Source organism: Heloderma suspectum, chromosome 1, assembly GCF_057233095.1.
Source record: "Heloderma suspectum isolate Gila_16-S chromosome 1, 16-S_ref, whole genome shotgun sequence".
NCBI lineage: Eukaryota > Metazoa > Chordata > Lepidosauria > Squamata > Helodermatidae > Heloderma > Heloderma suspectum.
In genome coordinates, this window is record NC_139458.1 from 123,772,941 (window position 1) to 123,798,142 (window position 25,202).

General features: G+C 44.8%; 1 protein-coding gene across 4 annotated transcripts in view; it reads right to left on the reverse strand.

The window, feature by feature from the left end:
- TSPAN32 (tetraspanin 32) overlaps positions 1–25,202 on the reverse strand; it is a 71,679-nt gene that overhangs the window by 38,476 nt on the left and 8,001 nt on the right. For 2 of the 4 annotated variants that reach the window (XM_084855835.1, XM_084855826.1), the window contains exons 3-4: positions 24,475–24,572; positions 9,831–9,905 (exon numbers count right to left, since the gene is read on the reverse strand). In XM_084855835.1, coding sequence (XP_084711961.1) covers positions 9,831–9,905; positions 24,475–24,572 — 173 coding nt within the window. The remainder of the gene's footprint in view (positions 1–9,830; positions 9,906–24,474; positions 24,573–25,202) is intronic. The other 2 variants (XM_084855851.1, XM_084855843.1) reach the window with 1 other exon arrangement.

Sequence of the window (25,202 nt, forward strand, 5' to 3'; positions counted from 1 at the left end):
TGGGGTAAAAACTCCCACAAACCTATTCGTTTCTCCCTTTCATTTGCCCCATTATCAGTATTTGGCAATGTAACATGATTGTCAATAAATGGACTGCAGCTGGCTTCTAGCTTTAGTCCAGAAGTAAGAAGACAGAGAGGAACCTTAGAAGAAAAACACTGAGGGAAAATTCCCTCAAAGGTTTCCTATTCCAGCATATCTGGTGGCAGCCAACCTGAACAATGGTTTATACTGGTGTATGTATGTGAGGCAGAGGGGGGCCGAGAGGCAGCAAATTCAAGGGGTTCATCTTTCTCCTCCCTGTCTCCATATTCAACCCTTCTCTCTTATCTTGGAGTCCTTTTGCTACATCTTTCTTCAACAGCCCCGCTAATAAAAAAAATGACCTAACATCAAAAAATGGAGAAGACAAATATTATAATGTAATGTAGATGAGATCAGGCACCAGTATGTCCATATACACCCCACACACAAAACCAGTCAGAACCAACTGACTGATGGGGTGGGGAGGAAAATTGTGAGAAGGGGAAATGGAATGGAGCGGTTGGAATCTTGAACAGCAGCACTTCACTCTGCAACGTTTTGTTGCAGAGCCTCACTTGTAATTTATAGTTTGTACGTTACAGTTTCCACATTGGCTTTTTAAATTGTAAAATTCTATGTTTGTGTTGCAACAAATCAGCCATGCTGACAAGTCATCTTGCTGAATCGTTAGCAAATGCAACATTGTAGATTCCAGGTGGAATCCAACATTGTGCAAGAAAAGGACTCTTTTCCTCTCCACCCCACTGCGCCTTCCTTTAATCTGCTCTAGTGCGTCCCTCAACACTCCAGAGCAGATTTTGATGGTATGCAGGGGAACCAATCCCCTCCGTACTTCCAGGGTTGGGAAGAAAGTAGAAAAGTGGTCGATATGAAGATAGACTAACTGGACAAAATATTACTGTTAGCAAATGGCAATATTTTTGATGATAGACATCACATTTATCAAAGAAAACATTCTATTTTATCTCTCAGCACCCATGGAATATATACATTTCACCATTTATTATACTACAAAAATAAGCATTCATTCTGTAAAAATCTCCTCCTCCTCCTCGTCTGGTACAGCCATGAGGAGTCTGGAATCATTTGCTTCCATTTTCAACCAACCCTGGTTTGTTATGCAACAAAGGGTGTAATTCAGCATCTAGACGGCCATAGGATTTTTTGGTTTCTGGAAACTGAGCTCGGAGTTCCCAGAAATCCAGCTCCCTGTCCCCACCCCCGCCTCCACCTAAGAGGCACAGTTTGTCCCTGACTCCGCACTCAGAAGAGCAGCGCAGAGTGGTCACAAAGGGGGCGTTCCCAGGGGCGGGGAGGGGAGGGGACTGCGAAAGTGCCATTACAATGCCTCCTATGCGTTGTCCAGCCTCCCCCCTCCCAGCTCTGAAGCTCCCCAGTTAGCTGAAATCAGCAGTCTAGCTGCAAATGCAGGGTGGCTGGAGCATGGAAGAGATGATCCCCTCCGTGCTCTGCATTGGGTTGTAAGCCGCCTCCGAGTTCAGAGGCAGCTGACTATCCCCATAGGATTGCGCCCAAAGAGTAGTTAGTGTTAACTACCGTTAAACAAGCTAACTTCAAACCATGGTTAATAATCCTAGGTTGTTTCAGCACACCACAGATGTATGTTATATGTGGACAAGGGCAGTAGCCCAGCACTGGCATTAGAAGGGAACTATCTAGGGATGGCGGAGAAATCCGCCACGGACTCCAATGAGGCCGGATTCTAAAGAATCCGGCCTCATCGGAGTCCATGCCGGATTTCTCTGCCATCCCTAGATAGTTCCCTTCTAATCCTTTCTAATGCCCCTGGAGTCCGTGGCGGAATGGACTACCCCCCGCCACCCTGCGGAATCCTCCCGGGACAGACCCTACCTGGTCGTCAGCAGTCCGGTCCATCCAGCTACCCTCCGCCATCCGCCGCTGCTTCTCTTTGGACGCAAATGGCGCCTAGCGTAGTGGACTCCATTTGCGTCCCTGCCTTTTGCCGTGATAGGCTACGTAAAGATTTATGTAGATTTACGTAGCCTATTACAGCAAAGAGCAGGGGCGCAAATGGCGTAGCGGATGCCATTTGTGTCCCTGCCTTTTGCCGTGATAGGCTACATAAATACTTACGTAGCCTATCACGGCAAAAGGCAGGGGACGCAAATGGTGTCCGCTGTGCTGGACGCCATTTGTGTCCGAAGACCAGCCGCAGCCAGAAGTCAGGCAGCGGCCGACCCCGGCTGGCAGCTGTGTGGACTCACCGCGGAGTGGAGCCAGCCGGGGATGATTCTGGGGTGAGTGACGGATCGCCTCTCCCCCACTGCAGACGCCCCCACCCGGAACAAGGTAAGGGATTCGTACATCCCTAGAACTATCACAGTCCCTCATAAAACCAGGCAGTCCAAGAAGAAGGCAGAAGAAAGAGGAGCTGCTATGATCAAAAGCTCTCATGTGTGATTATTGTGTGATGTTTGATGTGATTGGATGTTACATCCTTTTCTTATTAATGTAAAATTAAATTCTATCTATCTATCTATCTATCTATCCATCCATCCATCCATCCATCCGCTCCTTTATGTTCCCTACCTCTCTGCAGCTTCAGTGGTCAACATAGCAGTTTTGGTGGCTGCAATGCTAAACCTTGGTTGGGAGAGAAGTGCATGTGCCTCTGCCTGATACAGGATCCTGAAACTCTGCCTGAAACTTTGCTTTCCCTCCTGCAAACTGTATCCCCCCCCCCATAGGACATCTAAGAGGGTAAGAACCACTGGCATAAAAGACAAATAAGCACACTGACATAGGTATATATATATATATACACACACACACACACACACACACACAAAGATAAAGCTAACTGTAGTAGTGACTATGGGGTTCATCACACAAGGCTGTTTATTTCGCAATTTACTGGGGAAACAATTTATCTGTTTCCGCATTCTAAGCAAGATAAAGATCAGCTCTTTACAAAGACAAGTTCTCTGCAGCCTCAGGGCAGAGAGTGAACAGTAAATCATTGGGTCTCCCGAGGGATTCAAGTATCTCTCACTTGAGCTCTCTCTTTGCAAAGCAGCGTGGGGGTGGGGGTGGTAGCTTTGTTGCTGTCAGCCATTTGCATGGTGAGTCACTGTCTTCCTCCTCCCCCAGCCAGCTCTGGGCTTGCTTTGAACCTCTCCTAGTCCAGCCAAGAAAACTCTCCTCCCAGCCCAGGTCAACAGGCAGACATGCTGGGGGAGCGCGGGGTGGGAGGGAGCAATTGTGATTTTCCTGCTTTTCTCAATGGCTTCTTCTTCCCAGGCTGTGGATATAGTGGGAACCACACATTTACACACAGCCATTAAAGTGGATTTACATTTACATAGTGGATTATCTCAGGTTTTTTCTTTCTTTAGTGGAATAAAGATCAAATACAGCTAGATGTACCCTGGAGGTTGACGATGTCATGTTAATGACCAGCAAACTTCCGTGAGTGACCAATCGTGAGTGCACTATAAATGCCTCATGTAGAGACAGCCTGTGACAGTGAGCTTCCATTTCCCCAGAGCTACAAACATTTTCAGCCAGGATACCCCAGTTGGAATAACACACATTTTTCCTGGGGCTTCTAAATACACAAAATAGGAAACCTCCTGTTGTATCAAGTCTACCAGAGCTAGCTAAAGCCTTAACCTAGTTCATTAGCACTTTGCTAGTTCACCTCCTAGCCCCTAAAAGGGTAAAAAGAAGGCCTTCCTGTTCATGTGCCCCTCCTCTGATAAGCGAAACATGTTGGGCAGCCGCCCTGCTGCTCCCACGCCCCCCAGCCAAGCATAATAAAAATGGAATATGGGTCTTTATTCCTTTTGTCACTCTGGCTGACACCCTGGTCATCACTGGTCACTCTGTCCTTCTGATCAGCTCCTCCAGGTGTTTTACCTCAACAAGTTTAGCATAAGTTAGCAAGCTTTTTACTTTGATTATTTTCAGGTACCCGGTCTGCTTTCCCCTTTTTGTCTCTTATTTTATGCCTCTAATAAACATCCCTTTCAATTTGGGCCTGAAGTCTGAATGTGAGCTTCTGGCAAGTTCAAGAGAGGCCTCTCTCTGCCCACTGGCCCAGCCACTTGGTTCCGCTACTGGGGTTTACTTATTTACACCCGTGGGGAAGTATAAGGAAAGCATTCTGCCTGCTCTTGGTTCAGAGGCCTCAGTTGGTCACTACCTAACTCCAGGCAGATAACTAGCTCATCGCTCTGGGGTCTCCCTGACCAGGGTTAGAGAAGAAGGGGGTGGGGGAGGTAGCATCCTACCAATTATAAAGATGTGTGCACGACTGGCTCATCTCACAAGGTAGTTGTGTTACAGCGGAAGCATTACAATGACATATATCTTTTAAAAAATGATTTTCCCCAAATGTAATTGGTCTGTTGGACACGTGTGTGTGTGTGTGTATGTGTGTGTGTACATATATATTACACACGCACGCACGCACACACACAGTTACACAAGTTGGATCCACTGACCTTAGCTATAACTGAATAACAATATGACTGAATGCAGCTGGTTTAAGGTGTGACTTTCTTAGCTATATGAAACATTTCATAATCTATTAAGTTAGGGTGTTTTCTGATAATGAGCTCCCTTGTGGCAGAACACTGCTTGTGTGAGCCAAACGAGCCACCATTAGCTACTCAAGCAATCGCTTACAAAGAGCTCTCCATATTAGCATCTGTCATTGAGAGATGGATGAGAGATGGATTATTAGCAAAAATGCCAGATAATTTGTTTGCTTGCTGTGTGTTTTTTAATATTCAGCAATCCCGTGTGCTATCCATCTGGATTGCCACTAGAAGACCCATCACTGAGCAATATCAGACAATCCATCAGAGACCCCCATGTATTCAGAAGTGCTTCAGTTGTAAAGGCTGCCATTATGCGGTAGGTGGTACATCACAGCTCTAGCATTTTGGAAGAAATGAGGCTCTCATCGTTAACTGATACGAAATACACAGGATTCCCTATTGATCCCTTATGCTTATTTGCTCATATTATTAACCTATTTCTAGGAAGGTGGAGGCTGAGATCAGCAGAAGCCAGGTGCTCCATAAGCTACTTTTGCCTACATGTAAGGGAAGCTTCTTGTCCTAATCCAGTGTGAAGAAGCCAAGTGCTTTGAGCCATCCTCTGTTTTATTGGAGGGCTGCTTTTGATCTTTGATGGTTCCCCCCTCCCCGCTCCCCGTTTTCCCATCTTTTTGTCTCTTGTACTGTTGATTGCCAGAGGCAAGCATCCATCCATCCATCCATCCATCCATCCATCCATCCATCCATCCATCATGTTATTTATTTATTTGTTTGTTATTTTATTTATTTGTTATTTTATTTATTTGTTATGTATGTATGTATGTATGTATGTATGTATGTTATTTATTTATGTTATTCTATCTATCTGTTTATAATTTCCATTTATATCATGCCCTTCCAAAAAAAAAAATCCGAGTTCAGGAAACAATGATATTAAAACATTTAACAATTAAAAAAGAAAACTCTAATAAGATCACTCAGTCAGCAGCAGAGTCATGCTGCTCATAAACCACTCATAAGTGCTCAGGTGAACAAATGAGCCTTAGCCTGGTACCGAAATAATAGTAAAGTTGGTGCCAGGCATACCTCTTGGGTGAGGACATTCCAAAGACAGGGTGCCACCATAAAGAAGGCCCTGTCTCATGTCACCACTTGATGTACTTCCCCCAGTGGTGGAACAACAAGATGGTCCTCTGCCACAGATCTCAGAGCATGGATAGGCTGGTACAGGGAGAGGTGTTCCTTCAGATACCTGGGTCCAAAGTCATTTAGGGCTTTGTAGGTCATCACCACCACCTTGAATTTAGCCCTGAAATAGATAGGCAATCAATGCAGCTCCTTTCCTGATCAGTGTTATATGATCCCTGACAGCCTTTCCTGTCAGTATCCTGGCTGACATTTCATGTCATATCAACTGTAATTTCCAGTTCATCTTCAGGGGCAGCCCCACATAAAGCACATTACAATAATCCAAATGTGAGGTTACTAGAGCACAAGTCACTGTGGCTAAGCTATCTCTGTTCAGGAACAGTTGTCGCTGGCACATCAGCCAAAACCGAGCAAAGGTGCCCCATGCCACTGGGGCCACCCCATGCGACTGGGGCCACCACTTGACACACCTGGCTCAAGAAATACCCCCAGACGATGCCCCTGCTCCTTCAGGGGGAGTGCAGCTTGATCCAGAGAAGGCCGTCTACCCAATTACCAGATGTCAGAACTGCTTACCCACAAAACCTCCATCTTATCAGGATTCAGACTACTAGCCCTCCTCTAGTCAATTACTGCTTTGAGGCACTGATCCAGCACCTGCACAGCCTCACATGATTGATGACAAGGAGAAAGAGAGCTGAGTGTCATCAGCATACTGCTGGCACTTTGCCCCAAATCCCCTGATGACCTCTCCCAGTAGTTTCATACAGATCTTAAAAAGTATGCGAGACAAAATGGAACCATAGCACAATTGCCATAGAGGTACACAGAAGCCCCCCCCCCCCCCCGCCACTTTCTGGAATCTATTTGGCAGGTAGGACTGGAACTGCTACTTCACCGTGCCCTCAACCCCCAACCCACAGAGTTGATCCAACAAGACACCATGGTCAATAGAATCAAAAGCTACTGTCCAGAGGTAACAACAGGGATGCACTCTGATGGATGACCTTTGCCAGGAGCCACACTCACCTGGCTCTGGGCCTGTGGCAGTGGATGAGGGCCATCACCATACTGAGAAGACCAGAGATCTCTTCAAAGCTCTGGATGATCTCTGCCAGAGGCATTGTATAAATATTAGTCAACATACAATTACACACAACTATGAAACCAACTGCCTTGGAAGGTGGTGGACTCTCCTTCATTAAAGGCTTTTAAGCAGAAGCTGAATGGGCACTAATCAGGGATGCTGTCATAGTGGATTTCCAGCACTGTAATTTTGTAATTAATGTGTGAAATTAGACTAGATGACCTTTGAGGAATCTTCCAACTGGATACTGAATATTTTGCTGCATGCACAGCCTGTATTTATAAAGTCTTCTAGCAACAACTTTACAGTTACACGCCAATTCTCAGTTACTTGTAAATGTGTGTAATGACAGCTGCTAAGCAGAGCTTTGTGGGATCTTGTTATTCACCCATGAACATATTCTCCTTGTGCCATGTATTTATCCTGATAATGCTTGCAAACGACACAGCTGACTGCTGCTTTATCTTTGAGGCCCAGGTTGCTCCTTAACAGCAGACAAGATGCATGATTAATAATACCAGAACTGTTGTGTTTTAGGCTGCTCATTGTTAAGAAAAATTGATTGAGTGATAGAGATTCATACCCCCAATCCTGCTTGAGTACCAAACTAGGGAGGTGACTGGGAGTTCTATCAGTCCTTTGAATGACCTAACAGAACAACATATTTCAATGGTGCTTTGAATCATTTTCACAAAATATGCATTTGAATTATCATTTTATAGCCCCTACTTATTTTTTTTTAATGTGAAATAAGGATATTGTTTTTCACTCCTCAAAAGAAAACCAGCAGCTAACAGTGGCTTTTATTGGCAACAGAGACAACAGCAAAGCTAAGGGGGATATTGTCTTTGTGTAGGTTTTAAATTCATTCACTGACACCCTGATTCTACATATTTACTTGGAAGCAGGTCCCAGGAGTATCCATGAGATTCACTGTGAAATAAGTATCTTTTAGGACTGCAGTCTACCCAAAGCAAAAAACTTACTGCCATTGGATATTTGCCTGGCTATGGGATCAGAGTGGCTATGTGAAAAGGAGAGAACTGGCAGCACTCCTGTCCAAGGAGGCAATTTCCTTACAACCTGAAAGGAAGCATTCATAGGCATTTAACTTAGAACAGCTGAAGTGAGCATAATTAACCTCTTAAGATTCAGTGCTTTACAGTTAATGGATAAAGCAGCCTTATTATATAAATTAAAACTGTGGCTTTCAAATTCACCTGTGCAAAATAAGCCTTTTTAAAACAGCACCCTCTCCCAATCCTTCATACTGGTGTATGCACCGTGAAGGTTGCTGTATATGTGCCAATGTTTTCGCTTGCCCAAAGGCCAATGTGTTCTGTTCAGCCTCTGTCATGTTGAGGGCTGAGTGTCACTGGCCGCTGGTGAGGCCGACATTACAGGGTTCCACTATGGATTGGGTCTCTGCAGGGTTTAGGGCAAGTCAGGGTTCCCAGGAAGGAAGGAAGGAAGGAAGGAAGGAAGGAAGGAAGGAAGGAATGGGAAGAGGCCAGCACCATGGAGAGCTCTGAGTGATGCTGGGGCTGGAAGCCAGACATGCTTGTCTGTATGTTCCTCCAACAAGCAGCAGATTGTGACTGAGCCTTAAGTAGGGGTTGTCTTCCTTTAGATGGGTTAGTCCTACCTCCACACTAAGGCCTTTTTTTTCTTAAAGGGGCTTGGTCTTTTTTAGTAGCTTCAGGCTGTGACAGTGTGGGGGTGGCTGTGGTATGCTGGTGTTTTCATGGGAGAGTCCTCAGAGTCTGAGGATGGCAATGTGACCTCCTCTGGGTGCAGGAGGGCAGGCTCCTGGGGTCTTCCTGGAGAACTGGGTACTGAGAGGAGGTGGAAAACTTGTGACAGCTTTCTGTGCCTCAGTCCTTTCCTTTAACAGTTAACTCATGAGCTTCTTCACCTGAGGATGAGTTGTTGGGAGCCTCTGAGGTTGATGTTTCAGGGTCCTGGTCCATGGTACATTGTGGGCTACTTGCAACACCTCTCTTCAGCATTGCTGTGGGATTTTTACTTCTTCCCCAAAGCCCCTAAAGCAACCAATTCCAGTTTCTCTTCTTTGTGATAGACCACCATTTAAGCCACCTGGCTGTTGTCTGGTGGGCTGCATGGTCTATCCCCAGGACTTAACAGAAGCACTGCTCCCAAACCCACATGCACACCCTGAAATGTCATTTGATCTTGACTTAAACTGAACAAGTCAAGCAAGGGTCTCAGTATGCACTATAAGCAGGCAGATTGGTCAGAGCGGGAGAACACTATGATAGTCAGGGTAGGGGTGGCATGGTGGTGGTGGTGGTGGTGGTGGTGGTGGTGGTGGTGGTGGTGATGACATAAAGGCTTCTGTTTTCCACCAGGGCTACTGTGGGCATCCTAGTCTGCCCTCCAAGTGTATACCTCAGGGTGCAGAAAATCCTTCAACTTGACCACTAGAACATAAATTTTTTGAAATCTAAAAGGGGGATGTCACAAGTTATATAACACCTGTTACAGAGAAAGCATGAGGTAACTATCAAGAGGGCTGAGTATGTCCCTGAATGAACTGCACAGAGTGCTGCCCACAATTTCTTGGCTTGCTCCAAATCTTTCAAGTAACAGAGGTTCTTCCAATGATGACTATCAATGCTTTCATAAGCCAGAAAATTAGCTGCTCCAGATACCAGGTAGCCTCCAGAAAGGGGATTTTTCCCTTTGGATATGTCTTGGTCTGATCCCCAAACTGTGGTAAATTTCACAAGCATATTAGAAATATATTTCTGTTTACTTATCCTGTTGTAGATGCATGCAAACACAGAAGCAGTGCTTGAAAGAGACTTGAGTGGCTGTCTCGAACTCTTGACACTTATTTGGCTCCCAGTTTACATGAATGACAATTTTGTAATTAATGTGTGAAATTGCACAATAATTTTGATAACCGATGTTTGTTGCTGTACTTAACTATCAATCAGACAGTACCTTTTCTTGGTGTTTTATCATTAAGCTCTACTTACCACAGTACTATTGGTAATCGTCCAATATGTTGCCTGCACTGATGCACAGAACATCACAGCAAAACAAAAGAACCCCTACAGATAAACAGAAGGCACCATTAGAATAAATACTTCTGGAAAGTGCTGTCATAGAGGTCCCTGTTTTTATTTATATGCAGTTTCATATATGTTTTTAAGAAATAGGAGGTTCAGTGTTCAGCAGCTCTGTTGCATTGACAGAATGCAAACTACTGCTGAAAGAGCTGCTGCTAAGACTCTGGTCAATTGTACAAGTGAAGTAATATCAACATATACTTGAGGTCTAAAGCCAGCATGCTGGCTCAGCAAGTAAATTCTAATGTATACATGAGACAAATGTTCCACCAGCCTAGCCTCCCAATCAATGGATAGTCTTCCCCAGTTTTCGATAGGGATGTTGGAGAAATCCTCCATGGACCCCAATGAGGCCGGATTCTATTGAATCCGGCCCCCCGAAGTCCATGGAGGATTGAATCTCCTACCTTGTCTTCCAGCGCAAAGTCCTCGCCGGCGGATCCTCCCTGCCACCATCTCTGAAGACCCAGCGATACGGCCGCCATGGCCGTATCACTGGACTGTGGATGAAAATGGCATCCGCTACACCATTTGCGTCCCTGCTCTTTAATGTGATAGGCTACGCAAAGATTTATGTAGCCTATCATGGTAAAGTGCAGGACGCAAATGGCGTCCGCTACACCAGACGCCATTTGCGGATGAAGACCGGCCGTGGCTGGAAGTCCGGCAGCGGCCAGCCCTGGCTGGTGGCTCTGCGGACTCGCCGTGGAGCAGAGCCAGCTGGGGAGGATTCTGGGGGGAGGACCGGATTGCCTCCCCCCCCGCAGACCCCCCAGCAGACCCAGGTAAGTGGGGTTTGTACACCCCTAGTTTCTGATACATGCTCTCTCTCTGTAGCCCATTTATTTCACCGTATCTTCTCCCATCACACAGTGTTATCTCTTTTTGTCCCACACACTTTCTATGCCACTCTTATCATGCATCTTTTCTCTCTCACACACTCAGCTTCACATACATTCCCTCTTGCACACAGACAACCCCCCCCACACACCCCTTTCTCTCCCTCACTTTTCTCCTCACTAAGCACAATCCTATCCAAGACTATCCTCCTTTTCCCTCACACATGTGCTGTTTATGGTGAAGCTTCTCTTCCTTGGAGACAATACAAGACATGAACCTACCCTTAAACTATGCTCAGCATCTACAGTCCTCCTCTGGTTGCCTCCTCCAAGGAGGGGCTCAGAAGCTGACAACAAAGGAGAGGGCCTTCTCAGTGGTGGGCCCCCAATTATGGAATGATCTCCCCAATGAGGCCCACCTAGTGCCAACATTGTTGTCTTTTTGGTGCCGGGTCAAGACTTTTCTCTTTTCTCAAGCATTTAGCAGTTTAAGCATTTAGCATACGATCAGTTTAATCAGGTCCTGGATTTGTCTTATGGTCATGGTTGATTGCTTAAAGTTGTTTCAGATACATGTTGTCTCTGTATGTATTGTTTGTGTGTTTTTATACAAATGGTTTTTAAACTTTGTTTACTGTATGTTTAATGGTTTTTATTCTTTGTAAACCTTAGCGCTTTGGCTAAGGGGCAGTATAGAAATGTTGGTGGTAATAATAATAATAATAATAATAATAATAATAATAATAATAATAGACTGTTTACCTGATCACAGTCAAATAATTAGGATGCCCAATCAATCAATCAATCAACCAATCAATTGAAGTATATTTAGTTGATTTATCATTTGGCTCATAATCAATTAATCAAATTTCAATAACTTTGCATATTATCAAAACCTCAGTATAAACAGCTTTTGGAAACATTGCATAGGGAGTAAAATAACTTAGAGTTTAATAAGAAAAAGCTGGCAACCCATTGTGAGAAGGAAAGTCTTAAATATTTTCTTTTTTGTTCCCTAATCTACTTACACACTAGAGCAAAAATAGCTGCAAACACAGGCACATGCTACCTTTACCCCCATTGATTGATTGTGGAGAGCAAATTTTAATCAAGTAATGCTTTAGTTACTTAACTTATTGATTACAGCTTTCAACCCTACAAATAACTACTGTATTCCATTTATTCTGTTCCCAGGTGCTTCCCTGTCTGTTCCCCACTTCCCCTTCCCCGAATACACTATTGTCCAACTTGCTTTCATTTAAATGCAGCTTATGCAAGAGACCATCCCACTGGCTTGTGCCCATGGCTTTCAAAATAAAAGCCAACGTTCACTTCCATGCCTTGTGATGGGCTTCCTATAATTGGCTAAACAGGAGCAGATAGAAATTTGCAAAGCCAATGGGGGAAAGCAGGGAAGCTTGTCCCCTCCAAATGAGGATCAAACCATTATTTACACTTGGAAAACCAAAGGCAGGCCTCCCTAACATAGGCATATTCAGCTTTAAGTAAGTCTGTGTTATGTCTATGTCTATGTTAGGGAGGCATACCTTTAGTTTCCTTTTGGAGAAAATGGTTTTATTATCTCAAAACTCCTCTCTGACATGGCAGTCTGGCCAGCTTGTCCACTGTAGATTCCCTTATTTCAATCAAGTCCATGCATGTACCAATGTGTAACCTGGCATTGCACGAATCTTTGAAAAACACTAGATAAGAACTCCTGGGCCCCCGATTAGGATTGGGACTGTGGCATGCAGGGAAGGGTTTTTAACGCTTTCCTCCCTTGCCATAGTGCCAACAAAATCACCCCCTCCCCTTTGCAAACTCTTCTTTGGCATGGGAGGGAAGCTGTGCCAAAGAGCAGCTTTGTGGCAAGGGGGCTTTCATTGGGGGCCACAGCGCAGGAGGAAAGGGTGAAACCCTCCCTCCCTGCATGCCATGTGCTGAGCTCCTGATCCTGCTGGTGAGCCTCCCCCTAGTTCAAAAGGGATTGCACAGTGCCACACTTACATGACGACCACTGGACCATGGTAGCAGCCAGAGGGCGCATTAGTACAATTTGGCCTTTAGCAAACAGAACACGCACTCAGATTGGAGGAAGTAGTTTTGCTGGAATAAATCCAGTGGGGAAAAGAATGTGTCAATATACATGGGCCTGTTTCTGCACTTTTCTTCTGTTGTTTTGTTGAGGGAGTTCAGCCCATTCCTTCAGCAGAGTAGACTGAGGGGCAAAAATAATTCTGCTTAGAGACAACTCTGCACAGGACACTTTCTGAAAGGAACAGTGCAACTTTTAGGGACATCTCAGGTAGATTTATACTCTGATTGACAAAGAGGGTGCTCAACTGATAGGAGCACAGGAAGCTGGAGAAACAGTGTTGAGGTGCAATCTAAGGCAGACTGAAGCGGGCTGCTCTGCTATTAAGAGTCCCTGACACATTTGCCATCAATTACACCTGTGGGAGCAGCAAAGCTCCCAGCTTATGTTAAATGTCTGCTTGGACGAATGAACAGTTTGCCCATACATATAAAAACAGGGCTGGATCAGGCAGACATTGTGGATTCAAAATATATAATCATCAACCCAGAACTGTTTTTTTTTTTTCCAGTGGCACAATCCTCCTGAAGAGACAGAAGCATGTATTATAATGGTAAAATGATACTGAATTCTGCACATATTTGAGTTCCACTTCAAACTGCTGGGGTAGTGATACATCCCATTCGACTATCTCAGAAATATCTCATTTTCACTGCGTTCTGTTGTATGCACAGATCCAGCCTGAAGAACCTCCTAGATCTGAGATGAATATTTCATGCTAGCTATTTGAGAGACACAGACTTTAGCTCTGACTTACAGCTCAGTCCCATGTTTCAGCCAAGATGATCCCTGTGCCACTCCTTTGCTGACATCAGCTAGTCAGAACAGGATCCTCAGTCTGCAGCAGCACGGCCAATGCAACTCCGTAACAAGAGTAGATACATCACTATAGTGACCATAGTATCTGTGCAGATCACAGTGTTGGCCACCAGCAGCTCTATCAGCAAGTGTGCACAGAAAGCGGCAATTACCATATGCCAACATTTCACTGCCAACAACACTTTCCCCCTGTCTAGACTGCTAGTAAGAGTAAAGAACAGCAGCCTTCCTCTCTGTGTAGAGGCAGGCATAAAATCTGTGAAGGATCCTGCAGAGCAGGGGTGGGGGACCTCTTTCATCCCAAGAGCCAAATTCAATTTCAGAGAAGCTCATGGGGGCTGCATTCCAGTGGTGAGCGGGGCTGAAAGCAAAAGGGGTGGGGCGTAAATACTAGCATACATCAGCTTAAAGCTCTCACTGCCAGTAACTAAGCCTTAGGAGAGGCAACTCTAACTTTTAGAATGAAAAAAAAAAAGTGCAAAAGCCTGGAAACCACCAAATGATTGGTGGTTGGGGGAAATGGGGTGGGGCCAAGGAAAGTGGGTGTGGCCATCTGGGGAACCATTGAGGGCTGAATTTGGCTTATGGGCCTGAGGTTTGCCATCTCTGCTGCAGAGGCTAGTTGACGCAAACAGATCTTTGGGCCTTCCTGCCTTTAGTTATCGCTGGACCGTGGTGGCAGCCAGTGAGCACATTAGCTGCCTCCCTATGTTGGATGTTGGACTAGGTCTTATAGTATTACCACCTGGGTCATGTAGGCTGCAATCCTACCTAGAGTCATATGTGGATGAATCCCATTGAAATTAATGGGATCTACCTGTATGGGCAAGAATGCAGGCTAATTGTGTTTACTGTGATCTCCTAGGGAACAAGAGCAATCATCCTGATGTTAGTATAGTGTTAATGGGTTGTTTGAACCTTGAGTCTAGGCTTTCTGGAGCTGATTTGAAATGAAGTGTTGCAGATGTGGAACTCGCGTTTGCATGTGCATGTGATACATTAACTGATAACCCATTAGTGAAATTCCAAGCTTGTTTACAATGCTGTGTTTCATCTGTCTGCCTGCAGTTCATATTCACGTGTTACAAATTATTTTATACGTCATGGTAAACCCCATTCAATGCTGGAGAAAAGTGTGATTGGCCTGGGTTTTTTAAATTTTGTTTTTAGTAATTATGCGTCCTCTAGTGGTAGAACAGTGAATATCATGTACAACAATATGAGTGTTGCAAATGCGAGTAGCTAGGCTGCTGAATGCGACAGCCTACTGAGAACATATTACACCGGTGCTGAAGGAGTTGCACTAGCTGCCAATAAGCTGCCAAGCAAGTTCAAGGTGCTTGTACTGACATACAAAGCCCTACATGGCTTGGGACCTGGATAACCGGTGGAGCGTCTTCCCCCTTATGTGCTTGCCCGATATTACGACTGAGTGGAGAAGCCCTCTTGACAGTGTTACAAAAAATTGTTCTGGGAGCTGACTGAGACTATATATGTATGTATGTATGTATGTATGTATGGATGGTGTTGTTTTTTTTAGTGCAAAAGTGCCTCTATTTCTATTCCGAAAAAATACCCTAAGTTGGATCTAGACATAGTCATACTTAAAAGTAGACCCTTTGAAATCAATGGGACTTAAATTAGTCATGGCCACCATAGGCCCCATTGATTTCAATGGGTCTACTCTAAGTATGATTAAGTCAGGATCCAACCCCCTCTTCCCAAGGTATGAGAAGTCTGAATCATCCCTACTTCTATCAGTCAGTATTATTTGGTACCTAAGTACTATCATTATCCTTTGGGAAATGCTGCCCATACTTCTGTGAAGGAAAGGCACTGAAAGGTGCTCCTCTTGTGACTGCTGTGGCCTAATATTTTAGGAGCATTTGGATATGGGCTATTTTGCTGCAAGACAAGAGACTTGCCTAGATAACATTCAGTGCCTTGCTGTTCCTTCTGGTCTCTGACTAGCAAAAGATGAATGCCTTCTCCACTCAGGCAGCATCTGCCACCACTTTCTGAAAAATCTAATTACACTGGGCCTACTCTATTACTGGCTGTTTGCCATCTTCTGATGGCAGATTTCCATATATAAACTTTTTCTTCACAGAGGAATCCATAAGGCGATCAAAGTGAGCAGGAATAGACAGATAGGGGGCAATGGGTGGGGGTGGGGAGAATTATGGAGACCTTGGACAACATTTCTGGCACATTCATCATCAAGCTTAGACTGACACCATAAAAACATGGGAATTCAGCAAAAAGTGTGATCCACTTCCATAAGTGAATGTAAAGATGGGGTTTGATGAGGCTGTATAGGTAGAGTTCTTAATATTAAAGTGCCCATAAAGATATTCCTGCACTTTCAGAAGCTCTGCCTAGAAGGTAGAATAATCAAAAACAATGTATTCTATATCAAAGAACAGGTTTTCCCAATGCCAACATCCCATTTAGCCACAGCTTCATAGTGTCCTAATTGCAATTTAAGTTGACTTAATTCCAAGCTCCTAACAATGGCTTTCAGAAATGTCTCCCCCTTCTTTTCTTTGTTCTTTTCTATTTTACTTCACCTCCTTTATCTTCATCTGTATTCTCCCAGTCTGTCTCAACTTGCTTTAATATGTTCTTATACTTGCAGCGTCACCCCACGAATTGTATGCATCTCTTTAGGAAGTGGTACCTCATATTTTAACATCCCTGAACTAGCGAGATTTGAGCATAGATCTTTATGAGCTCTGAAGATCTAGGATACAGAGGTGATTATCCATAGTGAATTCTGATATTTTATTTTTGGCTGGATCTACATGACAATGGAATGAGAAGCGTGTCAGGGTATTGCCCAGATTTTCATGAAATTGGCTTTGGTCCATCAGGGGCACACTCAAGAAAAGCTGAGTATGCACTACCTAAACCCCCACTTTTCTTGCTTTGTGTGCCCCTGACGGGCCAAAGCCGATTTCATGAAAAACATCATCAACCCCGTATGTGCTGCTCAGCGAATGAGAGAGTTGTTCCCCACCCCTGTCCATGCTCCCCTGCTCAGGGAAGTTTACTGGAAGTATCTGGAGAAAAAGCAAACCTTGCAGCATGATCCCCATGAAGGCTTACTTGAAAGGAAGTCCCACTGAACTCAATGGGGTTTACTCCCCTGCTTGTGACTGCAGAGAAGAGAGATTTACTTCTTACTAGGGAGCAAAACTTACTGCTGAGTAAACATGCACACAAGGGTGTGCACAGAGACTCTCATCAAGCATTGGGATATGTGAAAAATTAAAGATTAAAACTGTGCTTTTATGAATAGAGAAAACAGCCTGCATTCTAAGAATGAGTCAAGACAGATCAGACTCTGACAGATCAGAATAGCAAAACTGCTCCTTTAAGAAGGGAGAAAACAGCAGCACAGCTCCGATTTTCTCAATGGGAAAAAGACACTACAGATTCTCAAGGGAAAGGTGCCTTTAAAAAAGGGAGATGGAGCAAGCATGTATTTTGGTGTGTTTGTTGTTGCTTTGAGGGGAGGTGGAGGGAAGAAGAACTGTGGGCACTGGTGTGACAGGAGCAGGAAGAATGGAAGAAGCAGGGCAGCTGTGGCTGAGGGGAGAAGAGTCTGGAGTAAGTGGCTCTTGTCAGCCACCCTGAGGGCTTACCCAAGTTCATTCCGAGGAGGTGGATATAGATGGGGAGTTACTTAACGGTTGGCCGCCAGTTCTGAAAAACACCCCCCACCACTTCTTATGTCTATTAAAGGAAGCACCAATGTCTCTCCCCCTGCCCCCCATCTCTTGTGCTGTCTCTCTCTCTCCCTCTCTTTTCCCCTCTTTTCCTAACCAGACAGCAAGAGGGTTTCTGGCTCCTAGGCAGCCCAGACGCTTTCAGGAACGAGAAAGGCAGGGTAGATACTCAAACTGGCAAAAGTTAGTACAGCAGGATTCTGAAGGGGAGAAGAAGCACTCCAGCACTTCTATGAATTGGAAAGGCAGGGTAGATAACTCTGATGGGTGAAAGTAGTGCCAATGGGGAAAAAGAGTGAATGGGGAGGGGGGAGGGGTGTCCCCACCCCTTGATCACCTCACTGCCAGGTCACAGCCACATCACAGAGGCACGCCCAGGATTTAATGCGGAGGGATGGGGCATACTGCAGGGGAACCGCCTGGGAGCCGCTTAAAGTAAAAAAGACGGAGTAAAAGGACTTTCATAAAATGCAACTTTTGAGGGATGTGGCTGGTTGGCTGCAGATTGGCTACAACATCATGTGTCGCAAAGGAACTCAAACTGCTCTCCATTCACACCAAATCACTTGTGTAGATCGCTCCTTTATTACAAAACAGAAGAATAGCATCTTCTGAGGTTATGCTAACATTTTCATAACAGAGAAATGTTTGGACCATGGCTGCACACTTCCCCCGGCTACAGAATATCACTTGTTTAGGTACAGATTATGTTGTATATCAAAGAATTTATTTTAGTTGTGTTTTGTATATTATATGAGAATTGGAAAACTCAGTTACTCATGTTTTATTTCTTTGTTTCAGTCATTATTACTTCTTGTGTATGGTTTGCAATGGCCTATGGCTATAAGCAATAAAAAAGAATTGCATGTTGTTTAGCAGCCCCTGACAAAGGCACTCATATCCTTGAAAGCCATGCTGAACCTTTATCAAGTGCAATGCTCAAGGTTCTTGAAATAAAGAAATCAAACTTGTACTGTCAACCTGACTGAATGGATATGCTGTCCATATGGCCCACCAGTGTCCTAATTCAGGCCAATCAAGTTCATAAAAAAAACTTTGTAAAAAAATCAAGTCAGTATTGTTATTTAAAAAATTATATCCTGCCCGATAGGCTACAGGGCTCTAAAGGCATGTTATATGAACTACATAATAAATGCCAAAACAAAACAATGCACATAATTGTGAGGATTCCTATAAACTAGGACTACCAAGGCCATCAGAGGGAGAGGAAGCAGCAGCCCTTCCATTGTGTTTAGATCCAAATCCATGACCTGCTGAACTTTGCAACTAAGAAACTGGTACCTGAATTTGCTATTTTTCCTTCTTCCTCCCAATCCCCTTTCTTTTGCACCATGTCTCTTAGATTGTTTTCAGAGTTTTAAATTGTTAAAGTTTTGTTTTAAGTGTAAGTTGCCTGGGAGCCCTATTTGGGCTGAAAAGAGACTCAAAAATATATAAATAAAAAATAACCAAAACAAGCAACCAGCAATCCAGCATCTGTGTGTGTGTGTGTGTGTGTGTGTATGCTATAAACAAACAGATTCTAAAAAGTGAAATGTTTCAGAATAAAAGGCCAGTTTCCAACACAAATGAGAGCAGGCTACAATACCATTTAGAAACTGAGCCATACAGATTAAAAATATAGATTAAAAACAAAAGCTGAATTAAAACATAACATAAAAACAAAAGTAAAAAACACAATGAAAACACAACAATAAAAGAAATAAACAGCACCCAACCAATTAAAACATGATACAGCATCAGACCAGTTTGGACACCAAAGGCCTGCCTGAATAAAAACCACCTTTCCCTGCCAGTGGAAGGACAATAGAGAGGGGGCCAACCTAGCCTCCCTCAGCAGGGAGTTCCAGAGCCTGGGAGTGGCCACCAAGAAGGCCCTTTCTTGTGCATCCCCCCAAATGTGCCTCTGGTGGCAGTGGGACTCAAAGAAGGGCCTCATCTGAAGACCTTAAAACCCGGGCAGGCTCATCTGGGAGAATGTGGCCTGGTCCCTGGGGCTTTATAGGTCATAACCAGCACTTTGAATTGTGCCCGGAAACAGCCATTGAAGCGTTTGGAACAAGGGAGTCACGTGCTCCCTGTAAGTGGCCCCAGTCAACAGTCTGGCTGTAGCATTCTGGACCACTGGAACTTTCTGAGCAGTTTTCAAAAAGCAGCTCCACATACAGTAGTACAAATGGGACGTGACTAAGGCCTGTGTGACTAAGGATGTACAGACTGCGTAAAATCCGCTCCATCTGTGTTTCGCGAATTGTCAGATGCCTTTTGTTCCACCATCCGCTCACAGATGGATGCGAATTTTTTTTATCATGTGGAAAAATATGCAAATAATTACGTAAGAGGTTGCGTAAGAATTTCCGTGATTTACCTTATTACGTAACATTTAGTGCACTGTCCCCCATTCCATTCAACTTTTCCTCAGCAGAAAGTTGTGCATTTTCCTATGAATAAATATGCGTAAATTTTGGGAAAGTAAAAAAGAAACATCCAAAAGTCCATGGACTCTGCACGGCCTGAGGGGGTCACTCTGCAGTGGATTCCGCAGGTCAGATTCATAGAAATCCGAGCTTATTTTAGTCTGTCTTGAATTTCTCCAGCATCCTAGGGATGTACGAAGCACTTACCTGGTTTCGTCCAGGGACATCCACGGTGGAGGGAGGCGCTCTGTCCCTCCCCCTGAAATTCTCGATGGGGGGGAGGCGACCCGTTCCTCCCCCCCGGAATCCTGCCTGGCCAGCTCCACTCCGTGGCCAGGCCGCGGAGTCGCTGGCCAGGCCAACCCGCAGTGGGGCCTCCAGCTGCTGCCGGGCTGCTGTGGACGCAAATGGCGTCCTGAGTAGGGGACACCATTTGTGTCCCTATGGTAGCCTGTGAGAGGCTATGTAAATATTTACGTAGCCTATGACGGAGAAAACGGAAACGCAAATGGCATAGGGGATGCCATTTGCGTCCCTGCTTTAGCTGTGATAGGCTACGTAAATATTTACGTAGCCTATGATGGAGAAAACGGAAATGCAAATGGCGTTTCTTGACCACAACACAAGTTTATATGTTTTACTTTTTTAAAAGGAAAACATATAAAGTTCAAGAAATACAGGAGGGCAGCTGGGTGGATAAGAGCCAAGAGCAAGCAAAGAATAGGGGAAAAAAACCTTTCTTTATGTTTTTTGAGCATCATGCCGGAAAAGAAACAGACAGTTCACTTCAGAATGGGGGAGGGGTGGGGGGAGCCAAACAATAAGGCAAGGCATGGGTAGGCTGCTATTGTAATATTTCTTTATTTTGGAATGTAGAAAGAAAGAAAAAACTAAATGGTTGAATAATAATTAAAAAGGGCAGGGTTGGGAGGGAGGAGTGAAAGAACAAGCCAAAGAAGTAAATGTTTGTTTTTAAAAATCTAGAAAAGACAGAGTTGAATGGAGAATGACTAGAAGGAAGGAATAAGAAGCTGCAGTGAGTGCCAAACTTAAAAAACAAACACAGCCCTCTTCCGAGTCCCAACCAACCACCTTGCACATTGAACAATGCAATGGTGTGTGTGTGGGGGAAGGGGAGTGAAGGAACAAGCCAAAAAGAAGCTAACTGGTTTTTCTTTTTTTATAATCTAGAAGAGAGATTTGAATGGAGGAGAAAGGAATATAAGAAGAAGCTGCAATGAGTGCATGCACACACCCCAGTTCTAACCAACCAAACACAGCCCTCTCCCAACCAACCACCTTGCGCAATGAACAAATGCAGCCTTTTGCCAAACTATATATACCCCCCTCCTCCACCACTGTCTCTGATCGGAGACTGCTGGCTTAGGTTCAGCCCTAGAGTTCCCATTCACCAAAGCACACTCCCTCCTCCTCCTCCTGTCGCCTTCCCTCCTCCTCCCTTGTCCTCTTGCCTTCTCCCTTTCCTCCTCCTCCTCCTCCGTGTGATATTTCAGAAGTTGATACATTTTGGAGACAGCCTGCCTGGGCTGCTCAGAAGGCATAAGAAGAGCTACGAATCTCTGAAGCAGACGAGGTGCCTCATGGAGGAGCCGCTTCACTTTGGGGCACCTCGGTGCTGGTCTGATCCGCTCCTATCATGATAAGGCACCTCTGAATCAGCCCCTTCGCCTCATACCGAAGCGGTGCACAGCCCTACTGTTTATTACTAATTTATTTCCATTTCAAATTAACACATGAAATTGCTTGGAAAGGACAAGAGAGGCACTGGAGGTTGACGATGTCATGTACAGGACCTGCAAACTTCCATGAGTAAGCCATCTCAATCGCAGGATAAAAGCCCTGTGTGATGACACCCCAAGAGTACACCCAAACTATGAGCCTGAGTCTTCAGGGGGAGTGTAACCCCATCCAGCACAGGTTAAATCGCTATTCCCTAATCTGCCTTTCAATTGACAAAGAACAGCTCTGTCTTGTCTGGATTAAGCTTCAATTTTTTTGCCCTCATCCAGTCCATTACTGACATCTGGCACCGATTTAGAACCAGAACAGCTTCCTTGGATTTGGAGGGAAAGGACAAAGAGAGTTGGGTGTCATCAGCATACTGGTGGAACTGAACCCCAACACTCCAGACAATCTCTCCCAGTGGTTTCAGGTATATGTTAAATAGCACAGGGGTCAAGATGGAACCCTGAGGGACACAACAGGAGATGGTGTCTAGGGATGTACGAAAGTCACTTACCTTTTGGAAGGGTGACATTCGTGGTGGTGGGGAGGCGCTCCGTCCCTCCCCCTGAAATTCTGGCCAGGGGGGGAGGCGCTCCGTCCCTCCCCCCAAAATTCTGGCCGGGAGGGGAGGCACTCTGTCCCTCCGCCCCGAATCCTGGCTGGCCGGCTCCGCTCCACAGGGATTCTGCGGAACCACCGGCTGGCTCTGCCAGCAGCTGGACCTCCGGCCGCTGGCTAGCAGGGACGCAGATGGCGGTGGCCGTAGCCGCCTCTGTTTGCGTCCCTGCAGTCAGCTGTGATAGGCTACGTAAATGTTTACGTAGCCTATCACGGCTGATTTAAAAGAAAAACAACAACAACGCGTGTACGCAAATGGCGGCGCCCATGGACGCCGCCATTTGCGTTCCTTATTTTTACACGTCTTAGTCTATGTAAACATTTACGTAGACTAAGATGGCGAAAAGAAGGAACGCAAATGGCGGTGCTCATGGGCGCCGCCATTTGCGTATGCGCGTTTTTTTCTTTTTTCTTTTTTTCTTTCGTTTTTTCGTTTTCGAAAAAACATTTTTTTCTTTCGTTCTTTTTTTTGTTTTTTGTTTTTTTCTTTCCCCCCTTATTTTCGCCGTCTTAGTATATGTAAATGTTTACGTAGGCTAAGACGTACCAAAACAAGGAACGCAAATGGTGGCGGCCATGGGCGCCGCCATTTGCATACGCGCGTTTTTTCTTCTTCTTTTAAATCAGCCGTGATAGGCTACGTAAACATTTACGTAGCCTATCATGGTGTTTTTTTAAAAATCTAGCCGTGATAGGCTACGTAAATCTTTATGTAGGCTATCACTTTTTTTGTTTTGTTTTGTTTTTAACTGGAAATGGCGGCGGCGGCAGCTGGTCGGAAGACCGGCCGCCGCTGCCGAACCACTGCTGGAGCTGCCGCCGCCAGGAAGATCCGCCCAAGGTAAGTCCCGTCCCGGGGGGGCAGACCGTTCCACCACCGATTTTGGGGGGCCGAATGCACTGGCATTCGGCCTCCCCGAGATCCGTGGCGGAATTCTCTGACATCCCTAGTGGTGTCTAACAGGAATCCCCCAGCACCACCTTCTGAAATCACCCCTCCAAGTAGGACTGAAGCCAGTATAGAACAGTGCCTCCCTGTTCCATCTCAGAGACACCTTAGAAGAACACCATGGTTGATGGTATCGAAAGCTGTCAAGAGGCCTAGCAAAACCAGCATGGACATGCTCCCTCTGTCTAGTTCCCAGATTGTCTATGAGTATCTAAGTGTGTGAAAATGGATAGCAAGCATTTCCCCAGTTACCAAATTTCATTGATAACACCACTATCTGACACAATACATTTATGCTGATAAAGTTAGTTATGAACTACATAGTTGGTTACATTTTATGCACAATGAAAAACACAAATATATCTGTCCGGCAGCTAGTGAAACTGAATTTTCTTAGGAAATCCTCTTAACTTCTTACAGTGAGACCATTAGAAAACAGAATTGGAGAGATCCTTTTGGGGCTCTTTGCAATGCATTTTTGTTTTTACCATCATGAATAATTTGATGCCATTAGCAACCATGGCCAGCTCACTGTTCACCCCTAACACCAGATCATTAAAAAACGAGTCCTAATAGAGATCCTTGTGATTCTACTTCATACATTCTTCCACTGAGAGACCTGTCCATTTAACCCTACTTTCTGCTTCACGTTCTAAGAGGACCCATCTTAGGTGAGGAACTTCATCAAAAGCTTTTTGAACCTCCAAGTATGCAACTTCTATCAGATCATCCCATTCGTATACTTGTTGATACCCTCAAGGAACTATTTAAAAAATGTCAACTATTCTTCAGCAAGAGTTTTTTTCTTCTATGTGCTTAATAACTCTTTGTCGTTAAATAATGCTTTCCAACAATTTACCCAGGACTTAAGTTTAGTGGTCTGTAATTTCATTGATCCCACCCCCTGACCTTTTTAAGAACTGGTGGTACATTGGCTGCTTTCCAGTCCTCTAGTAGAGGTTGGTCTTGGGGATTTGTTAATTTTTATTTTGTCAGTAAGGCCTAGAATGTCATCTCTTGCCATCACTCTTTGCCTCAGTCCCTCAGATGTCTTTCCTGAAAAAGACAGTTCAGACATGGGTATCTGCTCTACAATTTCCACAGCAAAAATGGAAGCAAAAATACACATGGTGCAATGTTCCTTGAAACACACATTATATTTTGTTTGATTGGTATGAAATAATATTCCCCAAAGGCTGGCTAGCACAAACTGAAACAAGCTGAAATCCTTCTTTCGAGATGGTTAAACCCATTACAAAACCCTGATGTTGACAGTTTGGCAGTCCCCAGTTCAGACCAATGTTATGCCTACTTACCGCTGCCATGGCGCTCTCCAATTCTCTCACAGTGCCAACAATACCCAGCAGGGCAGCAATGGTCAGAACAATGCTCAGACATATCCCAATGTAGAAAACTGAGGAATGGAGATAACATACAAATAAGAATACAAAGTCCTGACACTTTAGAAAACTCTCCACACAATGATGACTATCCTTCTGTAGGGTAGGCGATACCCTTTCCAAAGTTGGAACAACATTTCAGTAAGACTTTCCTTAAGCCTCAACATTGTAAGCAAAGCTGTTTTGCAGACAGCACCTTTTGCTTCTCTGCATCATGTTCTAATTCCAAAGATAATTCCCCTAGGAGATTAATTCTAGCAGTTTTCTGTCCTTTTTTTAAAAAAATGTCCTGCCTTTGTGTCTGAGAAAGAACACTCTGTGCCATTTACAATAATCTTATGTCCTGCCCTCTGGAGATAATCCCTGCTCTTATCTCTGATCTGAGATAGGAGATAAGAGTGGTGATGCAGGTGGTGGTGGTGGTGGTGGCGGTGGCCAGGTCACTTTGCAAAGCATCCACAGTTTCTGTAGGGAACACTAGGGACTGTGCAAAGCTGCTCCTCCCAACACTGCCGAGTCTCTTTCTCTATACTGAGGCATGGAACTCTATGCCTTTCTCAGCACGGATGCTGACATGGGTCAGGAGCAGAGCGATGATGGCAGTGGGTGTGGATATGCCCCCTGATGTCATCTGGCCCGTGGAG